A 25943-nucleotide genomic window follows, 5' to 3' on the forward strand; every position below is an offset into this window, starting at 1 on the left:
GTGGAAACTGTGCAGGAAAACCCTCCTGCAATGGAGTTTCCAAGCACACATTAATTATTTGCTGCAGGTATTAGGGCCTGTGATGTGAGCTGTAGCATCAGCCCTGGGCTGGTGGGGACAGGCCTTGGTGAGGGATGTGGTCTGCTTCCTTCAGCTGCCTCAATACTCACTGAAGCTTGTTTTCAAAGCTGCAGTTGATGGGAAGCAAAGTTTTATTTGGGGATGTTCAGATCCGTGATGAACTCACGGATGTTCTGATCAATCATACTTCATTAAAAGAACAATATACTTAAATGACAGATGGGGATTTATGACATGAAAACACAGAATGGTCTCCGTTCATAACTCAGATTAAATAAAAAACCACTCTTCCTCTCACTGTTGTTGCTCTGAGTGTAGAAATGGTTTCCTGCTCTTCCCAGGAGCCTGCCTGTGCTGGGAGCCCTGCAGCGCACTGCCATTGCATGCCAATGGGTTTATCCTTCCTCTTGTCCAGGGCTGGGAAGCAGGGTCACCCCATCCAGCATGTGCACAGCCCAGCAGCCCAGGGAGTGCTTTGATCCTCTCTGTACCTACACCTCCTTTCATGGACTCTGTCTGTCTGTGTGTGACTGGAATCCCACCATCAGGAAAATTTTCCATGCTGTCCTTCATGGCTGGGCATTAGAAACCTAACAGTGAAAAAGAAAAATGCCATATCCATTCAGATGCATACCTAGGGAGAAAATCACATGTCTGGGGGCTTGGTTGCTCCAAAAGCTAGTGGGATTTGCCCATTGCAGCTAAGCTTTGGTAAACATTTTATGAGGACAGCGTATAACAGAGCCGCGTCATATAATCCATCGCTGAGGTCATTGTCCAGCCTGTGCTTTGAAATGGTACAAAGAAATGTTCCTGCTGTTCATCTCCACCTGGGCTGTGTTACGGTAAGTGAATGCTGGGGCATGGGAGGAACACCCAAGTCTTGGAGCAGCTCTCAGTGGCACTGGCAAGGGCCCCACAGTCAGCCAGGGCACAGAGAGAATGGGCACTGCTGCACTACTGAGCTGGGGGCTGGGTTTTTTGGTTTAGTTTGGGTTTGGTTTTTGTTTTTGGTTTGGTTTTTTTTCCCCTCTGTGTGTTGACATTGCAGCCAGGATTTGTTCTTAGAGGTTTTGTTTTCCCATGAGCAGCTGGACTTTAAACCTTAACATCTCTCCTGTAACTGTTTCCCCAAAGAGCTGCAGGAATGCAGGCAGGCACCACTAGGCTCAGAGGATAACAATGGCAAGGTGCTCTTGGATTATATTCTTCATTCTCTCTGCCCTTTTTCTTCAGACAGAGCAGACAGGTATGGCTTTCATTTTGTTGAACCTTTAATCCTGATTTATGCTGCTGCTTTTCTAAAAGCACCAGTAGTTTCGTATCTTGTATAATGTTTATGTTGTGGCAGGGGGTGACATCACTGAAAATGGTCTGTTCCATTTATGTAATTTTCTTTGTATTTCTCCTGTTTATTTCATGCAGCTAAGTGAAAACTACTGTAGGCTAATGGGGCAACGTAGTTTTGAAGAACCATCACTTAGGATAATATTTTGTCTTTCCTTACAATTTTTAAAGTGTCCCAGCTATTAAAGAGAATTTTGCTTTATATTTCTAGTTGCTGCTGAAATAAAAATAAGAGAGTCCTATGAAAGAGGCTGATATGCAAGCTTGTTATAGACTGAAGAAATTTATGTTTCTGTATTAATCCTCCATGGTTTGTCAAAACTGAGGAGGAGCCAGGCAAGGAAGAAAAAGATGGTAATATCTTAAGAAAGTCAAAACATCCTGCAGCAGAAGTTTACTGCCAGCTGTGCTGGATGTGGCAGAACCACTGCATGGCAGAAATGTGTGCTGGGGGTCAGATAACACTTTAAAATGCAGATCAGAGTCACGACACTTTTCTTTTTATAATATCATGTGCAAGTCTGTTGCTTATGGGGTATCCTTCAAAAAGATAACTAAACATCTGTCACAGTTTCAGAATAATTTGGTTACTGATCTCACTTCTTCCAATTCTGTGATTATTGATTATTTCAACCAGCAGTGTTGGGCCCCCAAACACTATATAAAAGAGAAAAAAATCCTCAAATATTCCCTGCCCCAACACATTTACTTTCCAAGCACAGAAGAACTGACAAACATGTGCTGACACAGGCAATCACATATTGCTTCATGTGGAAGACAAGGCTCCAGGGTGGCACCAGCTGCCCAGCTGGCAGGCAGTTTTTGATGGAGGTATCATTTGCAAAGAGGAGTTTTAAGATCTGTTAATTCTTGTGTCCCTGGTCTCTCCTCCTCTTTACTCTAATCCAAAAGATTACAGTGTCTTCCACATAAACAGTAGTATGTAATATAGCCCTCTACTATAAGCATTGCTGAGGTGTAGCTTTTATTTATTCTCTTTAAGAGAGAATTGATTGAGAACTTAGCCGTGTCATGGCTTTACTTCTCAGAAAAAAAATTGCCATGAACTAAGACTGAAGAGCATCAGTTTGGATCCACCATCACAACTTAATACAACTAATACTCACTTCTACTGATGAGTCTGAAAGCCCTATGCAGTCTCACAAAATAGCCTCTGCCTTTTATACAAATGATTTTCCTCTTTTCCTGGCTGTGCCACCGCACTCTGCTCTGTATGTCTCATGCAGTAAAATAATGTGCAGGGAAGGGCTTCAAACTTCCCCTGCGTGGGAAGAAGTCAGGCATTCCCCAAAAGTAAAAGGTCACAACTCCTCAGCTGAATTTGGGCAAGACAGTAGAGCTCTTTAAGCATGTAAGTTTTATGTGGCTGAAACTCCAAATCAACCAAAATTATTTATCTCAAAAAAGAAGGTAAAAGTATATAGGGGAATGAATCTAAGTACTTACATTAGTGTTTTGTCATACAATGTTTCAGTATTTATATCAGCTGATGATGCAAACAGTGTAATCAAGAGACAGAGGCGTGCCAGTTCCCTGCTTCTGGAGGAGGTCCTGCAAGGCAGCTTGGAAAGGGAATGCCTAGAAGAGAGATGTACACATGAAGAAGCAAGAGAAGTATTTGAAAATGATGAAATGCTCGTAAGTATTTTGTTTTTCTTCATGTGTAATAAAAACTGCTGCCTTGATCCTTTACTTATGAAACACAAGACTGCTTCATTTGTTTGGGTTTCTCTCCCTGTGAAATCTTTGCATTTGTCATCTCAGCAAGTAGCAAGCAAGTGTCTTCCATGGTCAAAATGGAAATAGGGAAGGTCTGCTCTGATATTTTTCAAGTCCCCTCCTGAAAATGAAATGTCTTGCTCCTTATGTTATTAAATCACATGGTTGTTTTCCCACCTGACCACACACAGAAATACAGCTTCAGCATCCCTTAGGTACCAGGAGGGGCAAATGAGTGTTGGTCAGCAGAAGAGAGCCTGAAGGGCAGCACGAAGGAATTCCAGCCACTCCAGCCAATAAATCAGCTTCATCAGGGCCCAACCCAAATGCCTCTATGCAAATGCATGCAGCATGAGAATAAATGAGGAGTGAGAGTCGTGTGAGACACCAGAACAGTTGCCCAGAGAAGTTGTGGATGCCCCATCTGTGGAAGTATTCGAGGCCAGGTTGAATGGGGCTTTGAGCAACCTGGTCCAGTGGAAGGTGTCCCTGCCCACAGCAGGGGATTGGAACTAGAGGATTTTCAAGGTCCCTTCCAACCCAAACCATTCTGTGATTCTATGACTGGGATGGAGGGAAGCCACGCACCAGCAAGTAGTGGGACCTATAGAGAGAGGCTCACTTGGTGAGTAGCTGCAAATTCCCTTGCATAGGAGGCTCTCTGGACATGTACAGATGGATGCTGTGCTCTTTATTGGGAATCTGAATGGAGGTGTTTTTTTTGCAGGGAAAGCAGAGGCAACAGCTGTAGGGCTGCCCATGGGCAGCCATGGTGCTTTGGGGAGGGAGGGGTGGGCAGAGGTGTCCCTTCAGGGAAAGCAGCACCAGGGTCAGCTGCAGCACACAGGGAAATGCAGGGAATGTGGTGGTGGTGAGCAGTGGTGGTGCCCTGCAGCTCTGCTCCGTGCTGACAGTTCTGCCTCCAGCAGCACCTGCTGGGGACCGAGTGGGGAGGGACAGGATGGGGTCACTTCCCAGGCTGCTGCACACCAGAGACACAATAGCCAGCCAGATTTTTCAGGAAGCTACATTGCTAGAGGATCCAGCTGTTCCTCTCTGGCCTGTGAAGTGTTTCTTTTCCTTTATAGCTTCTTAAGAAACAATAAAGTAAGCAGTAGGCAAAGTCCCTCCCTTCTCATGCATATTTTGCTAGCAGGACAGAAATTGTAGTTGTGCAACTTTGTAAACATTAAACTGTTGTATATATTCTCTCATAACACATTTTTGGTTTAGCAAAATATTTATGGCATATTACATTACTTGAGAATTAATATCTAATTTCTTTTTTTTTTTTTCATTTAGACAATGTTTTGGGAAATCTACTATGGTAAGCTGGCCTCTTGATTTCTCATCATCATAGCGCTGTCACATTATGAACATTATGATTCACTCTAATACTGGTTTTCTAAGAGTTTATTCTATGAGAAACAATCAGTCTCTATTTGTCATATCTGTAGTGAAGCAGAAGGAAAATTCTTTTGAAATGATTTTTAAAAAGTAATATATAGGAAAAACCTCCTAAAGCTGCAAAAATACTAAAAGTGGAAGGCGAGTAAAGGTTATCATAGTAAATGGGCTACTTCTCTTCCTGAATGCAAAGCTGTTTTGAAACAGCCTGAGACATCAGAAAGTATGTTTTGCTCATACAGTGGAGCAGCACTGTTTTACCAGCAAAACCTCCCAAAAACAGAACTAGCACTTAAACCTGAGCGAGACAAGTAGGTATTAAAAGCTACTGAGCTGCCTACAAACTCTGCACACTGGCATTGCTTCATTCCCTGTCAGCTGTCAAGGCAAGAAACAAATCTGTAGAAGCTGAGGGCCTGATGTGGCCTAAATGCCACCTGAACAAGGAGCCTGTGGCACCAGCTTATGCTGACTACAGTGACTTATGGTGACTATTCCCTCCTTTTTTTCTGTATGCTTCATCCCAAGCTTTTCTCTTGTTTTCAACTGAGCTATTAGAGATTAATTTCAAATCTAAGGTTTAAACAGTTGTTAAGGAGGTGGCAAAACGAGCAGTCAGTAATAATTTTCTGCACATGCCACTAAACCACTGAGTTGTGGGAACCGTTGCATAGAAGAATCTCAACAGTGCTATGTTATGAAGAATGATGCTAAATATCTGGCATTTTATTACTTCTGTGAGGGTGGGATTAATTTCTAATTTGAGTCACTGGATGTTTGTACTAAGCATGTCATGCAGGCTTCCTTTCTCATCTAGGAAGAGAGCAGGTTCTCTCTCAGGAACCATTTCAGAATGGTCCCTGCAAACAAGCTTAGCCACAAACAGGACACATTGCTGACTTCAGCCTCAGGGGTGGCTTTCTTGCTGTAATTAAAACCCTAAAGAGCAGCACTATGTGTTTCCTCCTTTGTGATGTCTTCTCTAACATTTTCAAGAGTGTTGCCTTAGAAGAGTGGTTTCTTTCCTCCTCACTAAACAAACACATTTTTTCATCCTCTCTTCCAATAACATAATTTTCTGGACTTCTGATATCCATGTTCCTTTCCCCTGGAAGTCCTGTGTTCAATGGATAAAAGTGAATAAAAGAGAGCTGAGGAGAAAGGCTGAGCACTCACCTGACTGCTGGGTCACCCACCAGCTCTGTTTTGCACAGCTCTACCTTTGTCCTGTCAAGTAAAAGCTGATGTGGTGGCATTTTCCTGGATGTCTGCTGTCAGGGCACTTTGCCCGAGGTCACACTTGTCCCCGACCCTCTTTTATTAACACTATAAACTTTTCCATTGACAATCTCTCTTGAAACATCACTTTCCAAAAGTTCTGTGCATGCCTTATAGCAGTCTGTGTTTTCCTAGCTCACTTAATGACAATGTCATTGGAGATATTTCTTTTCTATGATGTTCACTGATTCCCTTATCCTATAATATGATCAGATTTAAATGTTTTGAATTATTTGATCTTGAAAAATGTATGTTAGTTGTTACTTACCACCTTTTTATTTTGCTGGGTGCTTACAGTTTAATCATTCCAGTAGCTTTCCGGTTACAGAAATCATGCCAATTTCTCTATATTTCCTTGAATCTTCTTTCTTCCTTTAATGTAGCTAGCTGCTGGATTTATTTTCTTCCCAGCATGCATTTCAGAGGCTTGTAACCACCTAACTGCTTCAGGCTGCAGGGGTAACCCTTCCCTAGCTCCAGCTCCTCAATTCTGCCTGCTCAGCTGTGCAGGTGAGATTCCCCTAACTCACCCAAAAACCCTCCCAGGAGGCCTTTGATGATATGGCTGCAGATGGGTTGAAAGTGGTAACTCTTTCAGGCAGTATTTCAGTACATCTAACACTCAAAGATATGTGTGCCAATAGCCTGAGCAGATGGTGATTAGTGGTTTTTTTTTTGCAGTAGCAGGCAGAGTTTTCACTTTTTCACCCCTGAAATCAGCTAGGGTAGCTTGCTGACTAAGTTAACCTCCCTGATGAAGTGTTAAATTGTAGAAAGGTTAGACAACATGTCCTAGGTTAGGCTTTTCTGGCTTGCTGACTAATAGCTTATGTCTACAAAAAGTAGTTATTACTTGGAGCAAGTTTTCAAATTGTTTTGGAGTCATTCCTATGGGCAGCGTGAAGGGAAACTGGCAGCTCTGCCTGGTACTTCACTCAGTGAGGACAGCCTCTCCTGTCAATGTTTAGTTCATCAGAAAGATTAGGCTTGCTAGTGTCTGAGCTAGTGTATAATAAATGTACAGATCTATAAAAGTTGTATTTCCTCCTGTTTTGATGTTGCTTGCTGTACACTTGCTATATAATTTTGATGTCAGCTTTCTCTATCCAGTGCATATCAATCTAACATGGGATACCTAAAACACCAGTCTCATACTACATCTGTAACAAAGCATGAACTGTAACTCAGTCCTTTTCACTGAACCAGAGCATCCATCCTCCAGAAGCAGGGTCTGCCTCTGGGCAGCTCCCAGCTTCTCTGACAGGGGCTGCAAGAGTGCCTCTGGAAGCAGAGCTAATTTATCTCTCTAAATTTTAGCTCTAGAGCTAACATTCCCCCTGAGGAGCAGTTCAGTGACACTTAGCCCATATCCTTCCAAACTTCTCTCACAACACTTCTCTAAGCAGCTTGTGTGTGGGAAGGGGGCTGTGGAATTTGGGGTCAGTGGTGGTGATGACTCCTCCCTCTCCATTCCTTCAGGTGGCAGGAGGTGCTCCTCGAGTCCCTGCCTGCACAATGGCGTGTGTGAGGACAGCATCCGTGGCTACACCTGCACCTGTGCCGAGGGCTACGAGGGAGAGAACTGTGCTTTCGGTGAGGCACTGCCCCCTTGGGAGAAGCCCCATCTCCTCCTGGTTCACAGGTGTCCCCATGAAACCACACGCAGCTCCCTCATTATGCCAGTTACCATGTTTTTGGTTAAAACACACAGTTCTTGGCAGAGCAGGGGTGATGGGTGCAGCATGTCTACAAAACATGATGTATCCTGAGGATACACAGGCCGTCCCTGCCCCCTGAATCTCCCTTCTTTGGGGCTGCAGCAAAAGGGTTGAAACAAAACCACCTCATGGGTAGACCCCAAAGCCAGCCCTGCCACTGCCACCTGCACTGCCTGGCTGCTTGTCCTGCTGTGGTTCTAGGTGGTGTGTGGCCTGAAGGACCAAGGCTGCAGTGCCTTTGAGGCCACACACACCCACAAGACAGTCCCTCAGGACAGAAGGACTCCAGAAAACAAACGGTTTCCAGTGGAAGTGAAAAACATGAAGAAAACCAGATGCTTTCTGGCACAGGAAACCCCTGGGCCAGATATTACATTTTTATATCTGCCAGGTTCTACTTTCCAGCTCTTACATCAGTATTTGATGGTTCAGAGGTCCCCTGGGGTGGGAGACGCCCTGGCTGCAGTAAGGCAGGGCCATTTTTTGTATAAGGGGTGTGACGGTGACCAGCTTCTGGTGGAGCACAGAAGGTGACACAGCTTGCACCAGCGCTGGGAACTAAATCTGCTCAGCATGGGCCTTAGGGAGCCATGTTATATGAGAATTTTTGCTAAATACGAGCTAGATAAAACAGCTTTTGCTTTGTGTTAAAGATTTAAGTGTTTGCTCAGCTATGAAAAGTTGAGCATGTGTCAAAGTTTATACTCCCTTTCTTTTTTTCGTACCGTTGCTGGATGGTAATTTAAACAAGCATGCAAAATGAGAGCTATGCATTTGTTCTTTCTCAAAACCAGAAACCGTAGCTGCCTTCTTCCTCAAGCAATACTTGTCTTCTTAACATGTGCAACAGTTCCCCTCGCTGGTACTTGGTGATTTGTTTAAAAACCCATGGCATCCTTCCATGGGTTCACGTGGAAGGCCCAGCTGGACCCATGGCTAATGCTCCCCAGAACTCAGAGGTGCAGTGTCTGGTGCAAGGAGGTCCTGGGGGGAGCACAATTTGCAATCAGTCTGTGCATGCTGCAGAGACCCAGCTCTCTCCAATTTCTGCTTAACAAGAGGGGAAAAGAGGTGATAAATACTACCAAGCCAGTCCCTACCCACCTTCACACAAAGCGAATAAAAATAAAATGTAGAGGACTCAAGCTATGAAAGAATACTCCAGGTGAACTGTTCTCAATGTTTTTCCTCTGCTGGCTCTGTTTAGCTAAAAATGAATGTCACCATGAAGCAAATGTAGGATGTCACCACTTCTGCTACCCAGGAAGTAACTCCTACCGCTGTGCCTGTGCTGATGGCTATGAGCTTGGGAAGGATAAAAAACAGTGCATCGCGTTAGGTAGGTGTGAGCATGGTAATACAGGGGGCACCTGTTCAGGGCTGGGGTGGGTAGGCAACCATCTGACATCCAGATGTGATCAGCCTGCTTCGAGGCTAAAGGGATGAGAGTATTACTGGGCAGAAAAAGAAGGAATCTAGGGACCAAAGATGGCAAAATAATGGTAAAACAAGTGATATTTGATCAGGACATTTAAATACGAATCTGCAGAGAGGACTTGTGTCACCCTACATATCATTCACTGGACCAGTTTTTCTGCTGCTATGTATGGTAATGAGTAACACTGCTGAACACCTGTGTTTGGGAATTGCATTCACTTGATTCTCATCGGGCAACCAATGGTCTGATAAATTAAGGGAAACAATTACTGCCATACTAATTAGTTTGAAGCAGTAGCCCTTTTCATTTCTTCAATCTCACACTAGATATTTCATTCAATCTCACCCTTTATGAAGAAGTTCTACTAAAAACACAGAAGTATACTTGGACCTGTGTCTGTATTAGTACAAGTGGGGCAGCCAAATAGGAGTTCAGCTGTAGAGCCACACTTTTGGTGGTGAAAGACTGATGTCCACACTCAGTGCACACTTCAGGTGGGCTTTACATCAAACAGGCTTAGTTCAGTCCTGTTCAGCACCCCTTAGCTGTGAGAGCATCTCCTGAGTGCTCATGGAAAGTGTCTTGTGGTTTAGCTTCACCTGAAAAGCATCCAGTCTGTGTGACCCAAACCCAAACCAACTGGAAGTGTGACAAATGCAGATAATTGATCCAATTGAAAAGCACGTGTGTTGTTTGAACCAGAGGAGAAAGGCATGCATGCCCCCACTGACAGCTGTAACAAGGAAAACCCAGGATGTACCTTGCTCAGACTGGACCGCAGCTATCAGGTATTTGGCACAATTTGAATATAGGATACAAAGATGAAAAGCAAGCTGTGCTGATGGTTGGCTGGAGAGAAAGCCTCATTTCATTAGTGACAGGCATAGTGAAACCAGGCCACCAAAGCCTAACATGATGACCCAAAATGTTCAGCCCATTGCTAAACTATTATGACTACAAATGCCAAGCACATTATTCCAATTTTCACCAGCTGAGAAATTGTCATTCTCTTCCTTTGTGCAAAAAGAGAACCCCAAAGTCAAGGTGGAACAATAAGGCATTTGCAGGTGGTAGCTATCTTGAAATGATACAGCATGAAGTTTGTTTGTTTTTAATTCATTTGATAGACTCGTGTGCATGTGGCAGACTTCAAGACAGTGATAACCTGATACGTGAAACCAGGAAGAAAAGTGATGAGCAATTTCCTTGGCAGGTATTCCTAGAAATTCATGACATCCATCACTCAACCTCACAGGGATAGTGCTATCTATTGTCTTTTTGCATTTTCTTAGGTGCTACTGCTAAACTCAGAAGGGAAAGGCTTCTGTGGAGGAGTGTTGCTAAAAAGTAACTTCGTGTTGACCACAGCAGAGTGTGCCCTTCTGCACAGCCATTTTGAAATCAGGGTTGGTGCAGGTAGGTGATCCAACACAGACTCTCTTGCGGCAGCACGTTTCAGTATTGACAAGCTAAATTTTAAAAAAGCTTACTAAACTGCTTACTGCACAAAAATATTGCTAAAGGAAATGAATATGCTGTCATTTCATTTAAGCACCTCAGTCTAATATCTGAGCTAGAGCTACAGCTGCCCCACACTGGCCTTTACAAGGCAAGCAGAGACAACTGCCTCTAGAGCACAGTTCAGAACTCAGCACCCCGGGATCAGCTAAACATGGTGGATTTAATGGTGGCTTTAGTTTCATGTCAAAGTTCACGTCAGTGTTGGGTATTTGTCCTTACTGCCGAAATTATGCATGCTCCTACACAGTATTAAAAAGCTGCCAGCATATTATTCCTCATTTCCCTTTACTGCAGCTGGTTCAAGGAAGAACACCTTGAGTTCCTCTGCTGCATGAGTTTCTCAGCACCACCATGCAGCTCTCAGCTTGCATGCAGCTTTCAGGTCTCTGATAAACTATTCCTAAGAGCAGTGAAATGTCATTGCTTCACAGGGCCCAACGGAACAAGTGGAACTGGGAAGACAATTCAAGTTAGTGAGAAGCACATACACATCCGGTATGACGAAGAAACTGGTGAGAACAACATTGCATTACTTCAACTTGAAGAGCACGTTGAGTGCGACAACTACCACCTTCCTGTATGCACCCCTGAAAGAGACTTTGCAGAGCATGTCTTAATTCCAAAACTGGCTGGTACAGTCAGTGGCTGGAGAATGGAAGGTGATGATCTTCAGGGCGATGAGCTGCAGGTTTCATATCTTCCTGCTGAGGACTGCAAACAAATACTCAACATCAGCCTCACAAACAGGCAGTTTTGTGGGCACCTTCAGGAGACTGTAGACAAACGACTAGTTGGAGGAAGCTTTTTGGCTACTGAGTATAAGGGCACGTGGTTTCTGACTGGTATCCTGGGATCTTGGCCACTAGAAGACACTGACTGGGAAACATTGCTTTTCACCAACACCGCAAGGTATATGATATGGATTAAACAAAAGATAAAATAAGACACAAACACAACCAACTCTCAAGCACCAAGCCCCTACCAGTCATTGCAAGGAAACATATGGATGCAGCCAGTACCCACATTTGACTCTACTACAATTTGCAGCAATGGAAGTTGCAACAATGACATGTATTTAACTCCAGTTTACACACAAAAGCCTGTTCATCTTTCCTTCTTCTGCTAATACACAGTACTGTGAAAGTCATGATGCAGTAAATCTAGTTATTGTACTAAAAACTGATTTAACTTTAAAATTCCTAGAACTGTTCAACCTAAACCTCCAAACATGTTGAATATTTTTTCTGTGATTTTAAACGTTGCTAGTGCCCTGAGGTTTGATTCAGCAAATTCCTATTCTTATTTCAGGATCCATACAAGTAAAACTTACAAAGACATGGGGAATGTCAAGCTTTTAAATGTCTGTGTTGAGGTAGGACTTGACACTTTGATCATGCTAAAAAATGCTTCCCCTCATACGTGGAACCTGTTTTCCCTTATGAATGATGTCAATGTCAGTTACAGGGTAAAATAAAACCCAACTGTCAAAGAAAAAAAAAAAGTTTAATTTATTTAAAAATAATTTTAAAAACCCAAAACTATAATCTTATCAGTCTGGACAAAGTTATATTGTACCACCCCCAAACAAACAAACCAACCCCCAGCATAGTGACACTTAAAATACTGAATCCAGTGGTAGTGTTTTCCCCAAAAGCAACATAAAACAGAGTATGGATAATTTAGCTGCATCAACTTTTGTTCATTATAACAAAAATTAAACAAAATATTTCCAGAATTAAAATAAATTACCAAACTCATCTGTGGGCACCTACCACATTTACTTGAACCGTAAGTAGTACTGACACAATAAAGCTTTTGGTGTCAAAAGCTTCTCTAGTTTTTAGACAAAGCTTGAAGAGAGTATTTAATACCAGCAAGATTATTAACACTTAAAAAAAATGGAAACCATGTAAGAAAACATTATTTCCATTCTAAAGAATGGATTAACACAAGTAACAAAGGCTGATACTTCTCACTGAAAGATAAACACAGAAATAGTAACACAAAGTACTTTATAAAAGCTTTCAAGTAGTTCAGAAGGAATTTGGAATGCTTTGCTTTATTTCTTCACGAAATACTTCGAATTATCTAGAAAGCCTATGGAAACTACCATTTAGAAGTTAACATTTCATTCCAATGCACTTTGTAACACCGGCAGTCTTGGTCATTCTGGGAAAGGAGCCACAAACAGTTCCTGGTATTTCAGTCCTGGACATGGACCAGGCCATTTACAGTGCTCTTGGGGTGACTGGAACAGTTCCACTGGGCAAACCGAGTATCTGAAGAGTACTTGCATGGCTGAGATGCAACACTCAACACACTGTTGACAACGGAGGAAATGGGTTCTGCTTACTGACCACAAGCTTCTGATGCTGATGGGATATGTAGCCTTTAATGTGACCCTGGCAGAAGGAGAAAAAGGCAATGTTAGTACTGGGAGCTGGTAACACAATCCCTACAAACTAAGCAAACACCTACAAGCTAGCCATAGCCAAGATGTGTATGCACTATCTCCACTGCACTCCTGCACTCAACATCCCTGAGGGCCCAATTTATGGGTCACCTTGGAGAGTGACCAGAAAGTTGGAGCCACCACCACGTTTGTGAACTAAGGGTGCTTACACTGCCTTGAAGAGACAGTGCTCTCCAGAAGTGTTTCTAAATTTACTCTTGTTCACTTTAAAATGAGGATTTTAATCAATTAGGATTCCATACCTAATAAACTAAATGACAAAGTGCTTCCTTTCAAACAGTGTTGTAACACTGAAAGAAATCTCCCAGTGACCTAGACCCCACCAAATAATGTTTCAAAACCAGAAGTGGTTAATGTTCTTCCTGACAGTGCAATGATGGTTCAAAACCTCTGATTTAACACAAATATTTAGATTTCAAGCCTTTATCCATTTATGAGTAGTTGAGATTCACTTAGAGCAAAACACAAAATGTGGAACAAAACAAAAGAAATCTGGCTCTATTTTTTTCTAATTTGAGAAGATCAAGAGACTCCTACTACAAAATGCAGAACAAATCTTTATGGTGCCAGTTAAAATGTCCTTATTTTTAAATCAGTGTTTATGCGTATATAGAAATGTGAGTATTGAATTTGTAATGTGAAATTCAACTTCAGTTTTAACTGATTCCTGGAAAAAAAAAAAAAGGCAGGAACTAGAGGAAGTCCTCAGGGCAAATGAAAACATTTCACTTGGAGCACAAGTCCATCAACCTTTAACACACAAGAAAACCAGGGATTACTGACATGTTTTTTGTCATAAACTGTTATTCTCTATCTAATATTTTTTACTGTCAGAAGTCTGGAAGGACCAGACAATGAGTGGTCAGCACTTACCATATATATAAGGTTAGCTAAAATACACTGGACTTCATCAATATCGACATCATCTACTTGCATGAACTTCAGAGCAATCAGAAAAGCATCTAGAGATAACTGATGGGTTTTGAGTAGTAAATATCTGAAAGAAATAACAGGGAAGAAGTGTTATTGAGAAATAATCACTTAAAAAATCTGTTTCTTAGAAAAATAGCCTTTCTACAATAAATTCACCTTAACCGGAAGTCAGCTCTCTCAAAGAGAACTAAGGAGCATATACACTTCTATCTCAGTCCCCGGCGAAACCATATTAAATCTGCTTTTGCAAAAATGTAGGTTTTTCTATGCTTACACTTTCTTGAAGAGATTCCTGTATGTGATGATTTTCAGCTTCTCAAGGATAAGAAAGATTCCACATCGAATAAAGAAGGTTTCATGCTTTGTCAGAGCATCATTCAGTAGGAGAAGATTTCCTTCACTGCAAGGATAAAAAAAAATGAAAAAATGAGGTCTCACCCCAATAAGGAAAGAAATTACCAGATGTGGTAGGAATATGCCACCCCTGCCTTCCTCAATCATCCCAAAGAAATACTTTTTACTTAACACTTTTTGAACGCAAAGCAACAAAACAAGCATCATACCTCACAGACTTTGTTACTTCAGCAAACTGCATCAGGTCATACTTTTTTAAGAGCTGAACTGTTGGCATATGGCCCTGAAAAATAAATGGTGTCCAAGTCTTCCAGGGTAAAGTCAAATGCATTTAAAATAGAATCCAGTAAGCTATAAATAGTTTGTTAAGAGAAAAAGAGGAATGTTTAACCACTTTTTTCTGCTACAGAATAAGAAGCAAATAAATGTATTTGCAAGACAACACACTTGTCCCTCTCAAACGCCTCGCAGCACAATACACAATAACTAATGATTTATCATGATTTAGGAGTATTAATACTTAATGCTAGAGAACAGCTATCATACTTGTAGAATCAAGATCCTGTGACATGAGGCCTTGGCAGATTCAAATTTTATGTCACGGCTGTATAATCTCATTTGCAAACAGAGAAACTGTGGGAATTCCAAGTATTCCCTAGGGAATACAAGCAGTGTTTCAGCCCTGTCAAGTGCTATCTCAGTCTGTAACAGATTTTTTCTTCTCTATGCCTCCATGCAGAAATAAAAATGTCCTCTCAAAAACAAACACCACCACCATGCCCCCCACCTCCCTCCAAAAAAAAAAAAAAAAAAGAGAGGTTAAATTAAAAGAAACAAAATTAATTTTTATTGCTAGCTCAGGTAAGACTGAATCTACAGAATCAAAAAATAAACTTTGTTTTTTATCCCCTGCACAGCAAAGATCAGAATGCACATTGACTTGGTCAGACTTTAAATTTAGTTACATCATGCCATGCTATTGCTAACTCCTTTCCTGGAGGAAGGATTAGCTGAGGGTAGAATTGAGCTGCAGGTTTACTGAGAGCTGCCAGGAACAAAAAACAACATGCAAGCTATTCTATTACAGTTTGAAGTTAGTGGTAATGTTTGGGCTTTGATTTTAAAAAAGCAACTGTAACACAATGACCTCTATCTAGTTTCTTTAATGCCTCTTGTACACTAGAACTCCTCTAGAAAAGCCACAGTAATTCCAGGCACTAACAGACCCATCAGCTTAAGGCACCCAGTCAGGACAGGGACAAAGTTTTTAGAAAGACTGTCAGTAAGTTTTCCTTTATCAACCCTACCACTGATTGATTTGAAAACAACCACTAAGAAAGTTAACGAATTAAAAAAGGAAAACAGAAGCAAATTACCATACCCACTATACCTCCCCATTACCACTTGACACAGTAAGGGATTGGAAAGGGAGCACTGAATGGAAAAAGGCAGGGAGGTCACAAACAGGTCAGGGGGAAGGTGGAAAATGGCAATTCAACAGAGGCAGGTCGTAACAACATTCTCCATGGGTAACTTTGGTAACAGGGCCAGAACAGGAAACTCTAAAATCTAGTTCCTATCTCTTCAGTTACAATGAATTAATACTCAGCACAATCCACTTACTCATAGATACAGAAATGTTAGCACAGCACATTGGAAAGGACAGGAACAAGAAACAGATGTGCTTATTCTTTTAGCAGAAATATTAAATGATCAAATAGTAACAAGTCTTCGCTGATTATTCAAAAGCAAAATGCTCTGCCTCATGACCCTTCTGACATGCCTCAAATGGGAAAATGTACAAGGTGTGAATAGAAAACCCAAAGATAGGCTCTAGCTGTGGCAAACCCCTCTCAACAGTCCTCAGCCGTTTGTGTGCACACCCTTCTTCCTTCCACCAGGTGAAAGAAGCAGACAAACCTGTTCTAGTGAATACACATCTTCCCTGGCTTTTGTGAGCAGTTGATCAGCAGAGAGGCACTCTGCTACAAGACAGATGTTAACCTGTTGAGTGCTTCTCCAAAGAGTTCAAAAATACCTTTATTAGGAGTAACATCAGGTTGCACCCTTAGGAGGGGTGGAAGAAAAGTAGGGGGAAAGGAGGGCTGGGCTGGTTTTGTTTGGGGGTGGGTTTTTTTGTTTGGCTGTGTTTTTTCCCCTCTTTCTCCTTTCCTGTGTTGCTATAAATGACAACTCTACACTTTTTGCCCTCACACAACAAGGTGTGCATATGCTGGCTCTTACAGGGGTAAAACAGCCCCCGAATTCCAGAAAGGGAAAACCAAGAAAATACTGAGCATCAGTTTTATTACCTGCATGTGTACCCGCTTCCCCTTATTTAGGAAAGTAATATCTACTCACCAACAACATTTTTACGGGCAGCAGGTAGATCAAAATCATTCTTTTGTTCTTCTGGCTTGATCGGTGACAGTGCTCAAAGGCAAATGACAGATACTCCTCAGCTGCAAAGACGAGTAACATGAATCAACAACAAAAATGGATTAAAGCTGTAACCCAGACTCCATGCTCAATGTCCATCTCACAATGAACATCTCTAGTGTTCATGTATGAACACATGAAATTTGAACTTGTATAAAAAAGAATCACACCTATCAAAATACATACCAAAAAATTGGAGATTCACACGAAATACAAAGTATTACCAGAAAAATGAGTTTTTCTTTAGAAAGTCAAAGAATACTTGTCAAGGTCTAGATGTCAGATACTACAGTTACAAGTAATATTGGAATTTTCAGCTCATTTCAGTAATACTGTGCTCCTTTTATAGAAGCAGAGAATCTCAAGAAGTGCTGATGATACACTCTATTTTCTAAATTCAGATTAGGTTCTTCAAGGGATGAAAGCTGACTGCAATGCACATAGCTCCTGAGTTGCAGAAAAGTGCCGATGAGACTACACAGCATAACAGCGTGAAAATCTCTCAGCAGCTTCCACTGATTAGAGAAAAAATTGTAAGCTTGACAGGCAGAACACACTGTTAGGAGTAACAGAACCAGCTCCAGAATAGATGTTGGTCAGTGGCTTCAGTTAGTGATAAAGCTGTACACTTCAGCTCTAGAAGCATGTCTGTCAGTGAAAGCTAGTAGGAATCTACAAAATGCAGTTTCTGCATCTTCCAAAATCAATGCATCAAGAAACTAATTCTACATTACAGTTTGCTGAAGATTTCCTAAGTGGCACACAGCAACTGGAAGAGTTCAAGGCTCCTCTGTGAGACTTCTACAAACCTATTCTTTTGGATGCTCATACATTTTGTAATGCACACAAATAATGCATAAGACTGCAGGGAACTTCACTGACAAACATTTTAAAGCTGGGCATATACTACAATTAGAAGTGTCATGTAATCTCATCTCTGTTCTGAGTCAACCTGTGGGCCTTGCACCTTTCAGCATGACTTTTCCTTTGATCAATGCAAATACAACTGCACCTTCTACTCACATTTTGAGTCACACACACACAACTTCAGCCAGAGTTTACACCAAGCAGCAAGACTTTAAATATGTCTTATTTGCAGACAGTACCTTGCTTAAAGTCACTGTCAAACATAGCCTTGCGTCCAACATAGTATTTGTATGTAACTCGCTGTGCCATACTGTACTCATCCTTCAGATTTGAGCTGTCAATTGCTCTGATTAAAGGCTTACAGAGATGGAGCTTGTTGATCTGTTAAAAGAAAAAAAAGTGTTTTAATCAGAGTGTAGGTAGACAGTATCATATAAAAGCAGGATAGGTTTGATTTAGAATATGAAATACAAAATGCAGCTTACCAGATTTGAACCCTACCTTAAAATAAATTTTAAACAGCTGATTCACAAGAAACAACATGCCCCACTTTTTCGAGTCTTCAATGCCTGCTCGACTGTCAGAAGAAAAAAGAAAAAAGCCTGCTAGGTACCGAACATTTTAAGAAAATAATGACTTTGTCCTTACAGTAAATTCACTCCATAGCATTTTTAGGGTAAACATAGCTGTAGCTCTGCTGTGGATTTTCTCAACATAATGAAAAAATGTCATACAAAATATTATTCATCTGCATCAGGGTGCTCAGTCCAGTCCACAGATAACACATACACAAACACAGCAGTGGCTTGTAATACTCAAGGTAAACAAAAGGCTAGAAAAAAAAGGCATTTTTTTTCCACTTCAGAAGTATTAAAATTGCTAACACTGGAAACCAGAGTCACCTTTTTTCCATCTAATTCTAATGGAGCAAACTTCACAACTAACAGGGCACAGAAGCATTAATCATCTTTCCCAAGAAACAGAGGCATAATCAGTCCCTCCCAACAATACCTGCTAGGAATGCTAAACCTGAAGTGAGGGCTCTCCCTCTGCAGTTAATAGTCAAGAGAGAACAGACTATAAATGAGAAGAAACAAGCTTCAGAAGTGTTCATTCTAAGACCCATATATGGTCTTAGTAAATGGGAAAATCTAAAGTAAAGTTCTTAACAATTTAACAGTGCAAGTTCAGTAGAGAATCTTTCACTTACGTGTCACTGGCACAGACTCGAAAGCAGCTCATCAGCAGTTCTGCTGCTTTTTCCAACATGTCACCAACTTTGCTTTTCCCTTTCTTCACAAGCTGTTGATCTGCCTAGCATTACACAGGAAGAAACAATATGTAATTTTTCATCATGGTTCACTGGGCTGCAAACAGTTTGGTTCTTTAATATGGCATTTTATAAAGTATTATGGCAATAGATCTGTCATGCCTGCTATCTCCCAAAGCCAGAAGGCAGTCAAGCTCACAGAAAAAAAGAAAACACTCAGGCTCCTGGACATGTACCAAGCCCAATGTACAGGAGGACAGTCCTTCGGAAATAGCACTGGTCACTATTACCTTTAGTACCACTCAGCTTAATGCAGGTCTCAGAAATTCAGTTTCAATACCTGAATTGGAACATTAACACTTCAACTCAATTCTACAAAGACTAAGAGTCTGGAAAAAATTATGAAGTTTGAGTTTTAGAATTTATAATTCAATTTCTTTCCACAGCCACAAAGACTAGATTTTATTTCTAAATCATATTCAACAGTTTCCAGCAATAACACACACTACTGGGACCTGAGACTTCCAGAAGAAAGAAAAAACATATGTTACAGCAGCAAGAGAAAAAAAATAATTCAGTTGTCAACACATGGGAAAGATCCATGCACTGACTTAAACAGAACTTCAACAGACAGCAAGCAGATATTTATTGTGCACTTTCTAAAAAGCTGTGTTATAGTGTTTGCATTCTCATTAGCTGAAACGTAAAGAAATGGAAATGCATCCTCTACTGCAGAAGTCTTCCCTGCATTCAAATCCTTTGAATACACTAAGGTTAGAAGACAGAGTTCAAACACTCCCAGCATGACTGATTCAACATTTCCCTTTCTCATGCATCTCAGAGATATGGATTTCTCTCATTCAGACTGAGAATTGAGACTTGTTACAGAGCAGTTACACTCATGAAAAATATTCCCTGTGTGGCTTTGTGGCTAAGTGGGCAAAAGAGAATGCTGAGGGGATGAACACTGAAAATACTAGATATTGTCAAACTCTAACCTAATTTGATCTCTAGCTGCAACTCTTCAGGTAAAGTGACTTGGAGTGAGATCACAACTCTGCCACTTACCTTGGCCTAGCAGGTCTCAATAGATCCCTATACAAGCTACTTTAATCCACCAGCCTGAGAAAAATAATGTAAATTGGGGGATTATATGCATGTCAGCAGTTGCATGGGTTCACCAAAGGCTCCAAACAGCATCAAAAGTGGTGCACACAGCTGGAAAAATGGAGCAGAAACTTCCCTCTTCAGATGTGGTGAATGTTGGATCAGGTTGGTTGACTGTGATACCTCCACACATTTATAAAGATTTCCACCAAATCCCAGGGATAACACAGAAATAATGACTTATGCCACGTGCTACTCAATGAAGAAAGTACTTATCCCTTTAGAAGTTCTAAGCAACTGCTGGGAGTTGCATTCAGGTCCTCAGAACCCCTCTAGTTCCACCTGAAAATGGGATGTGGACAGACCAAGTAACCTTGTTTTTCAATAGGACTTGATGAATTTAGTGTGTCAACAAAATCCTCAACAATGAGTTTGTCCTAGGTTGCAATATAGATGTAGTTAAGTATTCTATTACCACCAGCTGTGGGCCATTAGCTGCTATCACCCACTCTGGATGACAGGCAATGGGCCATCCGTTAGCTATTATCACTTGCTAATGACCCACCCCGCATGACAGGCAATGGGCCATCAGGACCCACCGTGTGACTCATGGACTTATCTCATCCCATTGTGGATGCTCTGCCAGGAGGGAGGACCAGGTGTTTGGTTTGGTGGTTGGGTGTTTGGTTGTGGAGACTAGACTTCACAGGATCACCTTCAACTGGACTACTTCAGTTGGACTGCTACTACCACCCTAACAGGGTGTTAGGTTGTATCTGACTTTGTCAGTGCTTTTCCTTGTATTATTTCACTTATTTTTAATTTCAATCTTGACTTGTGATCTCCTACTGGTTTGTTTTCAAACCAACACAGAGTTAAAGAGAACTGAGAAAAATTAGGCTGTGTAATAAAGTTTAAAATATGTCTATTGTGGAAATACCAAACAGATAAAAGTAATGAGGTTATTAATCAGATCTACTTACATTATTAGCAAAAATTCGAAGATCAAGGGCTACAGAATACATAATAGGTAAGGCCCTGCAAAAGAAAATCATAGTATACTTAGTAGATGCAAATCAAATAATAAGTAAGACATAAGAAACAAGCAATTTACCTTTTTTTCAGCTAGCTGGTCATAAAATTAGAAAAGTATATGTTAATCTTTAAATAAAAAAGGATGCACTTCTTAAAAGGAAAGTTCTTCAAGTTCTCAGCGTTTCAGAAATCCTACACTACAATAACTAATTCTAAAGCCTTTTTTACTGTGGCTTTAATAAAATACCACTTATCTTTGAAGAAATCCTCCATGTGTTTACATATGAACCATTCCACATAATTAAGCTCAGATGTTTAGTTTTCACACTTTTGGACATAAAAACTCAAAAAGGCAACAAAGCAAATTACACTTGATTTTAACATTACTGGGGATAAATAAAAACTATAGGTATAATTTTAGTTTGACTACTATGGTATTACACTAGGAAAACATGAGTCTAGTTTCTAGTAGATTTCTATGAGGTACTCACCAATTTTCTTCTTTATGTGCCTGAAATGCTCGCAGGAAAGATGTATTGTATTTAGGAAAATTTAAAATGCCATGAAATTAAGCACAGAGCTGAGAAACAACTGTTCAATGCCATCATACATGACTTCATGAAAGACTTGAAGACAAAAACCCATCAGTAGTTGAGGAGTTGAGTTGCAGTATGGAAGAATGTGAGCACAGCCATGCACTGCTTTGAGTGGCAGCAGCAGTAACAAACACTGGCCAGAGATAAGATAGAAGCTTCTTTATCATTATCTTCCCCTCTAGCCAAGTACAAGCTGCAAGGTATTACAATGACTTGAAACTCTCCTATATTCTGGGAGAAATTAATTTTCTATTTTAGAGCCCAGTGACAAATTCCTTCTTAGTCCTACAGAAAGTTGGAAGGAGAGTGCATCTGAATTTCCTTGCTTAGAAACCTAAATAGCCGAAGTGTATTTGGAAGCAGACCGCATTATACTAGATTTTTAAAAACCATAAAGAGAACTTAATCTACAAGAAGTTAAACCAAAAACAGTATACAAGATTTATGGAAAAGGATATTGGACAATAACTGTTTGGCATTTGTATGCTTCTATGAAGTCATGGTTTGCAACAGCATACGTACACCTGTCGAAGAAAAGGTGCATTAATACATCAAATAATTTTTTGTGTGTGTCCTACCAGACATGAAGTTTTACAGTTTATTTAAGGAACGGAGAAGTACTATTAGAAATGTTCCTAAAAACTGGCACAAGTATTTTAACAGAGCAGTAAGCTTGAGAATTGTAGATCCTAGAGATAAACAGGTATTTGTTTAAATAAGCTAATGTTTATTGAAACTGTCACCAAGATTAAATTTAAAAAATACAAGACTGTTGAAAGAGTCTTGGATGCAGACTTAAATGCAAAAAATTATTAAATACAAGCTTCACAGAATTACTCAGATACTAAGCTCTCTTAAGAGTACTTTTATGACTAAAATTCCCTTTAAAATACTTATTTCCCTTACTTATTTCACTCTAAATTCTTGTGTAGCTAGTAGGCAGAGCAAAGGAAACAGCAAGCACTGATACCAAAGCTGTGCCAACAGCCATACACAGACGACAGCCAGGTCCAGGCACATAGAGCAAACTTTATGTGAAGAGGAAAAAGAACATCTTGATTTCCTGCAACTCTAGAATTATTTATAGGAGTAACAAATACCAAGTTTCCAGGTGTAAGCCCTTTAAAATAGGTAAGCAAACTTAAGGATATTCTTCCCCATCCTTGCTGCACACCTCATAACTGACTTTACATTCTAGGCCCATCTTTACCTTAAGTGGGCTGCAAACATTTCATCATATGGTTGTTCCAAAACTTGCTGACACTTCTCCTCTGGAGATGGAAGCTAAGTATAGAATAAAACAATAAGACATTAAAGGAACATCCAATGCACCAGAAACAGAATGTCATATGGATATTTTGTCATGGCAACTTTCACAGATTTACTAGAGTTGTAAGGGACCTCTGGAGATCATCTAGTATGCATCTACCAGAACTTTAAATTACATTAACAATCACATCCAGAGTAATGAATTGCTAGTGTGCATTCTGTCTCCAGAACCTGAACAGAGCCAGCCTTAAATAAAAGCATCTAAAATGCACGGGCACCAGGCCCTTACCATCCACTGCTTTCTTCTCTCTAGTCCCTTCCACTGTGCCATGCTACTAACTAATGCAGACCTGATCAGAAAGGACATTCAAAACTGAATCTATCCAGAAAACAATTCAAAGTGGAACACAAAGAGCCAACCAGAAATCAAAAATTATATATAGTTTCCTTGTAAGAAGAAAAGGGAAGCAAACCTACAAGGTTTCACCTGCCTTGGCCTGTGAAATAGATTTCTGAGGTTTCTCTCCAATGGAAAGGAGCACACATACACAGCTAGGAAAACTGAAAGCAAAACAAAAGATCAAAAACCAGATCATCACCTGCAGCCTTGGGTTTGCAACATGCGGATGTTTAAATGATACTAATTCTGCACAAAATGCTCCATCTCTGCTGTCAATGGCTTCTTGTACCTACCAAAGTAAAGCATAAGTAAGGTAAGTAAACAGTCACATTGTAGAATAAAATCCAGCAACAGGCACACAACATATTTACACAACTACAGAAGCCACCATCTAGTTAACACTGTTTATCCATATCAATATCAAATCAAATGTGTATTTTTAAAGGTTTAAAACTAAATGAATAATTTTGTAGTTTCAATACACCTGTTTTTCAAAAAGGTCTCAGGGAGAAAACAGAAAACTACTGTGGTTTTTTCCCATTTGTAGAATACAAGTATATGTAGGTACATGGGTTTAGCACTGAAAAACAGCAGTTGAGAGCCAAATTTGGTTAAGCTTTTTAAAATTCCAGTTGGACTTATGGGCATCAAGCATGTATGTGAAGGAACAATCTTTAAACAATGCTTTTAAATGAAGACAGGTAGATTTAACATGTAGATATCATTCCAAAGGTAATGTCTGATATTAGACTGATATTCTATCTAACTAGAATGCTTTTGAAACCTGCTAAGACTTTAAACATTATAGTCTGTGGAAGAATGGTTTAATTCTGCTTCCTGCTGAAGATAACTCCTTGTAAAAAATAGTCTGCCTGGACAGGTTATTGTGACATCAAAGCCGAAATTTCTTCAGTTATAGTAGTTTTAAGTATTACTTCTTAGTAGTTCCTTTCCCACTGCTTGTGCTTTATTTCTCATATTTTTGTGTCCCAATATAAAAAGAAAAAATCTTTCTGATGTATGGAAAGCTCATACCAAATGGGGAAAAACCCCATAGACTAAAATAGCAACAAAAGACGGAATATCAACTGCTTAAACTCTTTCAGAAATTTGTGTTCAGTTTTTGTTTCAGGAAAAGAGAGACTATCTATGTTTGCTAGATAGTTTTTCCTATGAAATGTTCAATGGACTGTCAACTGAACAAGACGCAGACTCTTCCGAGCAGACTGCTGGATGTCCTGAGAGATCTCAGATGCTCCATTTCTGGAGACTAAAACCCAAACAATTCCTCTCTTCTTGTGCCTTCACTTAATTGGCTTAACCGATGCCAGATGAAGTGGGTAAGATGGTAACAGTGACAAAAATACAATGGTCCAGCAGGAACCAGCCAGAGTGGGCACACTAACAGCTTGTCACCGGCGGCTCGGTGACACTGCTCGTGCCTCTCCATCCCCCGTGTCACACCCTGGACACTTCCGTGTCACACACTGGACGCACTTCTGCTCATCTCAGATCCCTGTTTCCCGAATCCCTGGGCTGCCCTTGCTCCTGCACACACACACAGTCCTCCGGGGCTGTTCGTACAGACAAACCGCCTCAGAAACCACCGCACTATTCAGGCATTCCGGGTGTACATCCCTGGCACGCAGACCACGTGTGCTTCACACACAATGAAGAAATGTATTTCTTCACCACATCACTCATTCTACGTTGGTTTATTTCTTAAGCAAGGCAGCATATTTGTAGCAAAGAAAACCACACCCGCATACTCAAACAGCGCCCATAGAGTAATTTAAAAAAAGAACAAAAAATCTTGCTTACTTGCTGCAAGTACTGATTTATGGTGATGTGCGCCATGAGAGGGTGAGGAGCCGCGGCGGGAGCCGCACACCTGCCCACCGAGCGAGCCCCGGAACTGCCGGCGCTACTGCCGGCGCTGCTCCCGCTCCCGCTCCCGCCTTTCCGGATCCCGGCGCGGCTGAGGGCGGCGCAACGGCCACAGCGTCACGTGACAGCGTCACCGCCGCCTCGCCTCCGCCCCGCCCACGCGTGCAGGGGGCGTGGCCTTCCCCGGTCAGCCAATGGGAGTGAGCCATGGGCGGGGCAGAGGGCGCGCGTCACCGGTAACCCGCGTGCGCGGAGGGGCGCCGCGGAGTTGTGTGTTGGGTTTGTCGTGGCGGGTGGTGCTGTCAGTGTCGCCACTGCTACCCCTTATACCCTCGGCTTGCAGAGGAGGCGGGCGGTGCCGTCCGTGTGACAGGACCCCGGCGGCGGGACGCCTCATGTACTTCCTTCGGGAGAGTGCAGGAGGCCCGCCTGCCCCCCTCTCGTCCTCGCTCGCCGCGCACTGGGTAGCTGCGCTGCCCGCGGGGAGCGCTGGGCGGGGGTCTCGATGAGCTTGGGTCGAAAAAGTTGAATCGAGCATTAAACTGCCGACCAGGTTGACTCCTAAAGGCACTAACGCCAGGGCAATGTGTGAGACAAGGACACGCTCCATGCTCGTGCGGGCTGGGCTCGGTTGGGTTCGAGGGGTGCCGGTGAGCAGGGCGCGGGCGGCCTCTCGGGCTGGTGGCTTTCCTGAGCAGGAAGCCCGGCTGCTCCTTGGCTTTCGCTCGGGCCGCCCTTCGGCGGGTACCAGCAAACAGCCAGGGGAAGCGGGGGACGCCGAGG

The 25943-nt window shown here is 41.6% G+C and overlaps 2 protein-coding genes across 5 annotated transcripts; one reads left to right on the forward strand and one right to left on the reverse strand.

Annotated features, from left to right (window-relative positions):
- Positions 1 to 854: 854 nt before the first annotated feature.
- On the forward strand, positions 855 to 13018 carry PROZ (protein Z, vitamin K dependent plasma glycoprotein). 4 transcript variants are annotated; one of them, XM_085053334.1, is made up of 9 exons: positions 855 to 926; positions 1219 to 1330; positions 2924 to 3087; positions 4471 to 4495; positions 7333 to 7446; positions 8779 to 8910; positions 10137 to 10222; positions 10302 to 10425; positions 10962 to 13018. In XM_085053334.1, exons 2-9 carry the CDS (start codon positions 1264 to 1266, stop codon positions 11471 to 11473), a joined length of 1224 nt encoding a protein of 407 aa, XP_084909460.1. In that variant the 5' UTR covers positions 855 to 926; positions 1219 to 1263; the 3' UTR covers positions 11474 to 13018. The 4 variants fall into 4 exon arrangements, with proteins under 4 accessions (XP_084909460.1, XP_084909479.1, XP_084909454.1 ...); XM_085053328.1 differs by lacking the exon at positions 855 to 926 and having other exon boundaries at positions 1146 to 1330; XM_085053342.1 differs by lacking the exons at positions 855 to 926; positions 4471 to 4495 and having other exon boundaries at positions 1146 to 1330; positions 2924 to 3112.
- On the reverse strand, positions 12023 to 25288 carry PCID2 (PCI domain containing 2). The gene is made up of 14 exons (XM_085053363.1): positions 25095 to 25288; positions 23473 to 23562; positions 22815 to 22888; positions 22061 to 22128; positions 21500 to 21539; positions 20957 to 21011; positions 18807 to 18910; positions 18098 to 18173; positions 17836 to 17977; positions 16652 to 16752; positions 14500 to 14573; positions 14211 to 14336; positions 13877 to 14000; positions 12023 to 12932 (listed from the first exon to the last, which is right to left on the reverse strand). The coding sequence occupies exons 1-14, from the start codon at positions 25128 to 25130 to the stop codon at positions 12843 to 12845; spliced, it is 1200 nt and encodes a 399-aa protein (XP_084909489.1). The 5' UTR covers positions 25131 to 25288; the 3' UTR covers positions 12023 to 12842.
- Positions 25289 to 25943: the final 655 nt, after the last annotated feature.

This window comes from Lichenostomus cassidix, chromosome 1 (genome assembly GCF_008360975.1).
Source record: "Lichenostomus cassidix isolate B80296 chromosome 1, HeHo_3.0, whole genome shotgun sequence".
In the NCBI taxonomy this organism is placed as follows: Eukaryota; Metazoa; Chordata; class Aves; order Passeriformes; family Meliphagidae; genus Lichenostomus; species Lichenostomus cassidix.

Coding starts and splice junctions, on each gene's coding strand:
- PROZ (XM_085053334.1), top strand. CDS start 1,264: ATGGCAAGGTGCTCTTGGATTATATTCTTCATTCTCTCTGCCCTTTTT. Junction 3,088..4,470: donor TTGAAAATGATGAAATGCTC/GTAAGTATTTTG, acceptor TTTTTCATTTAG/ACAATGTTTTGGGAAATCTA. Junction 10,223..10,301: donor ATGAGCAATTTCCTTGGCAG/GTATTCCTAGAA, acceptor GCATTTTCTTAG/GTGCTACTGCTAAACTCAGA.
- PCID2 (XM_085053363.1), bottom strand. CDS start 25,130: ATGGCGCACATCACCATAAATCAGTACTTGCAGCAA. Junction 22,129..22,814: donor ATGTTTGCAGCCCACTTAAG/GTAAAGATGGGC, acceptor TTTCTTCGACAG/GTGTACGTATGCTGTTGCAA. Junction 21,540..22,060: donor CCAAACAGTTATTGTCCAAT/ATCCTTTTCCAT, acceptor AATACAATACAT/CTTTCCTGCGAGCATTTCAG.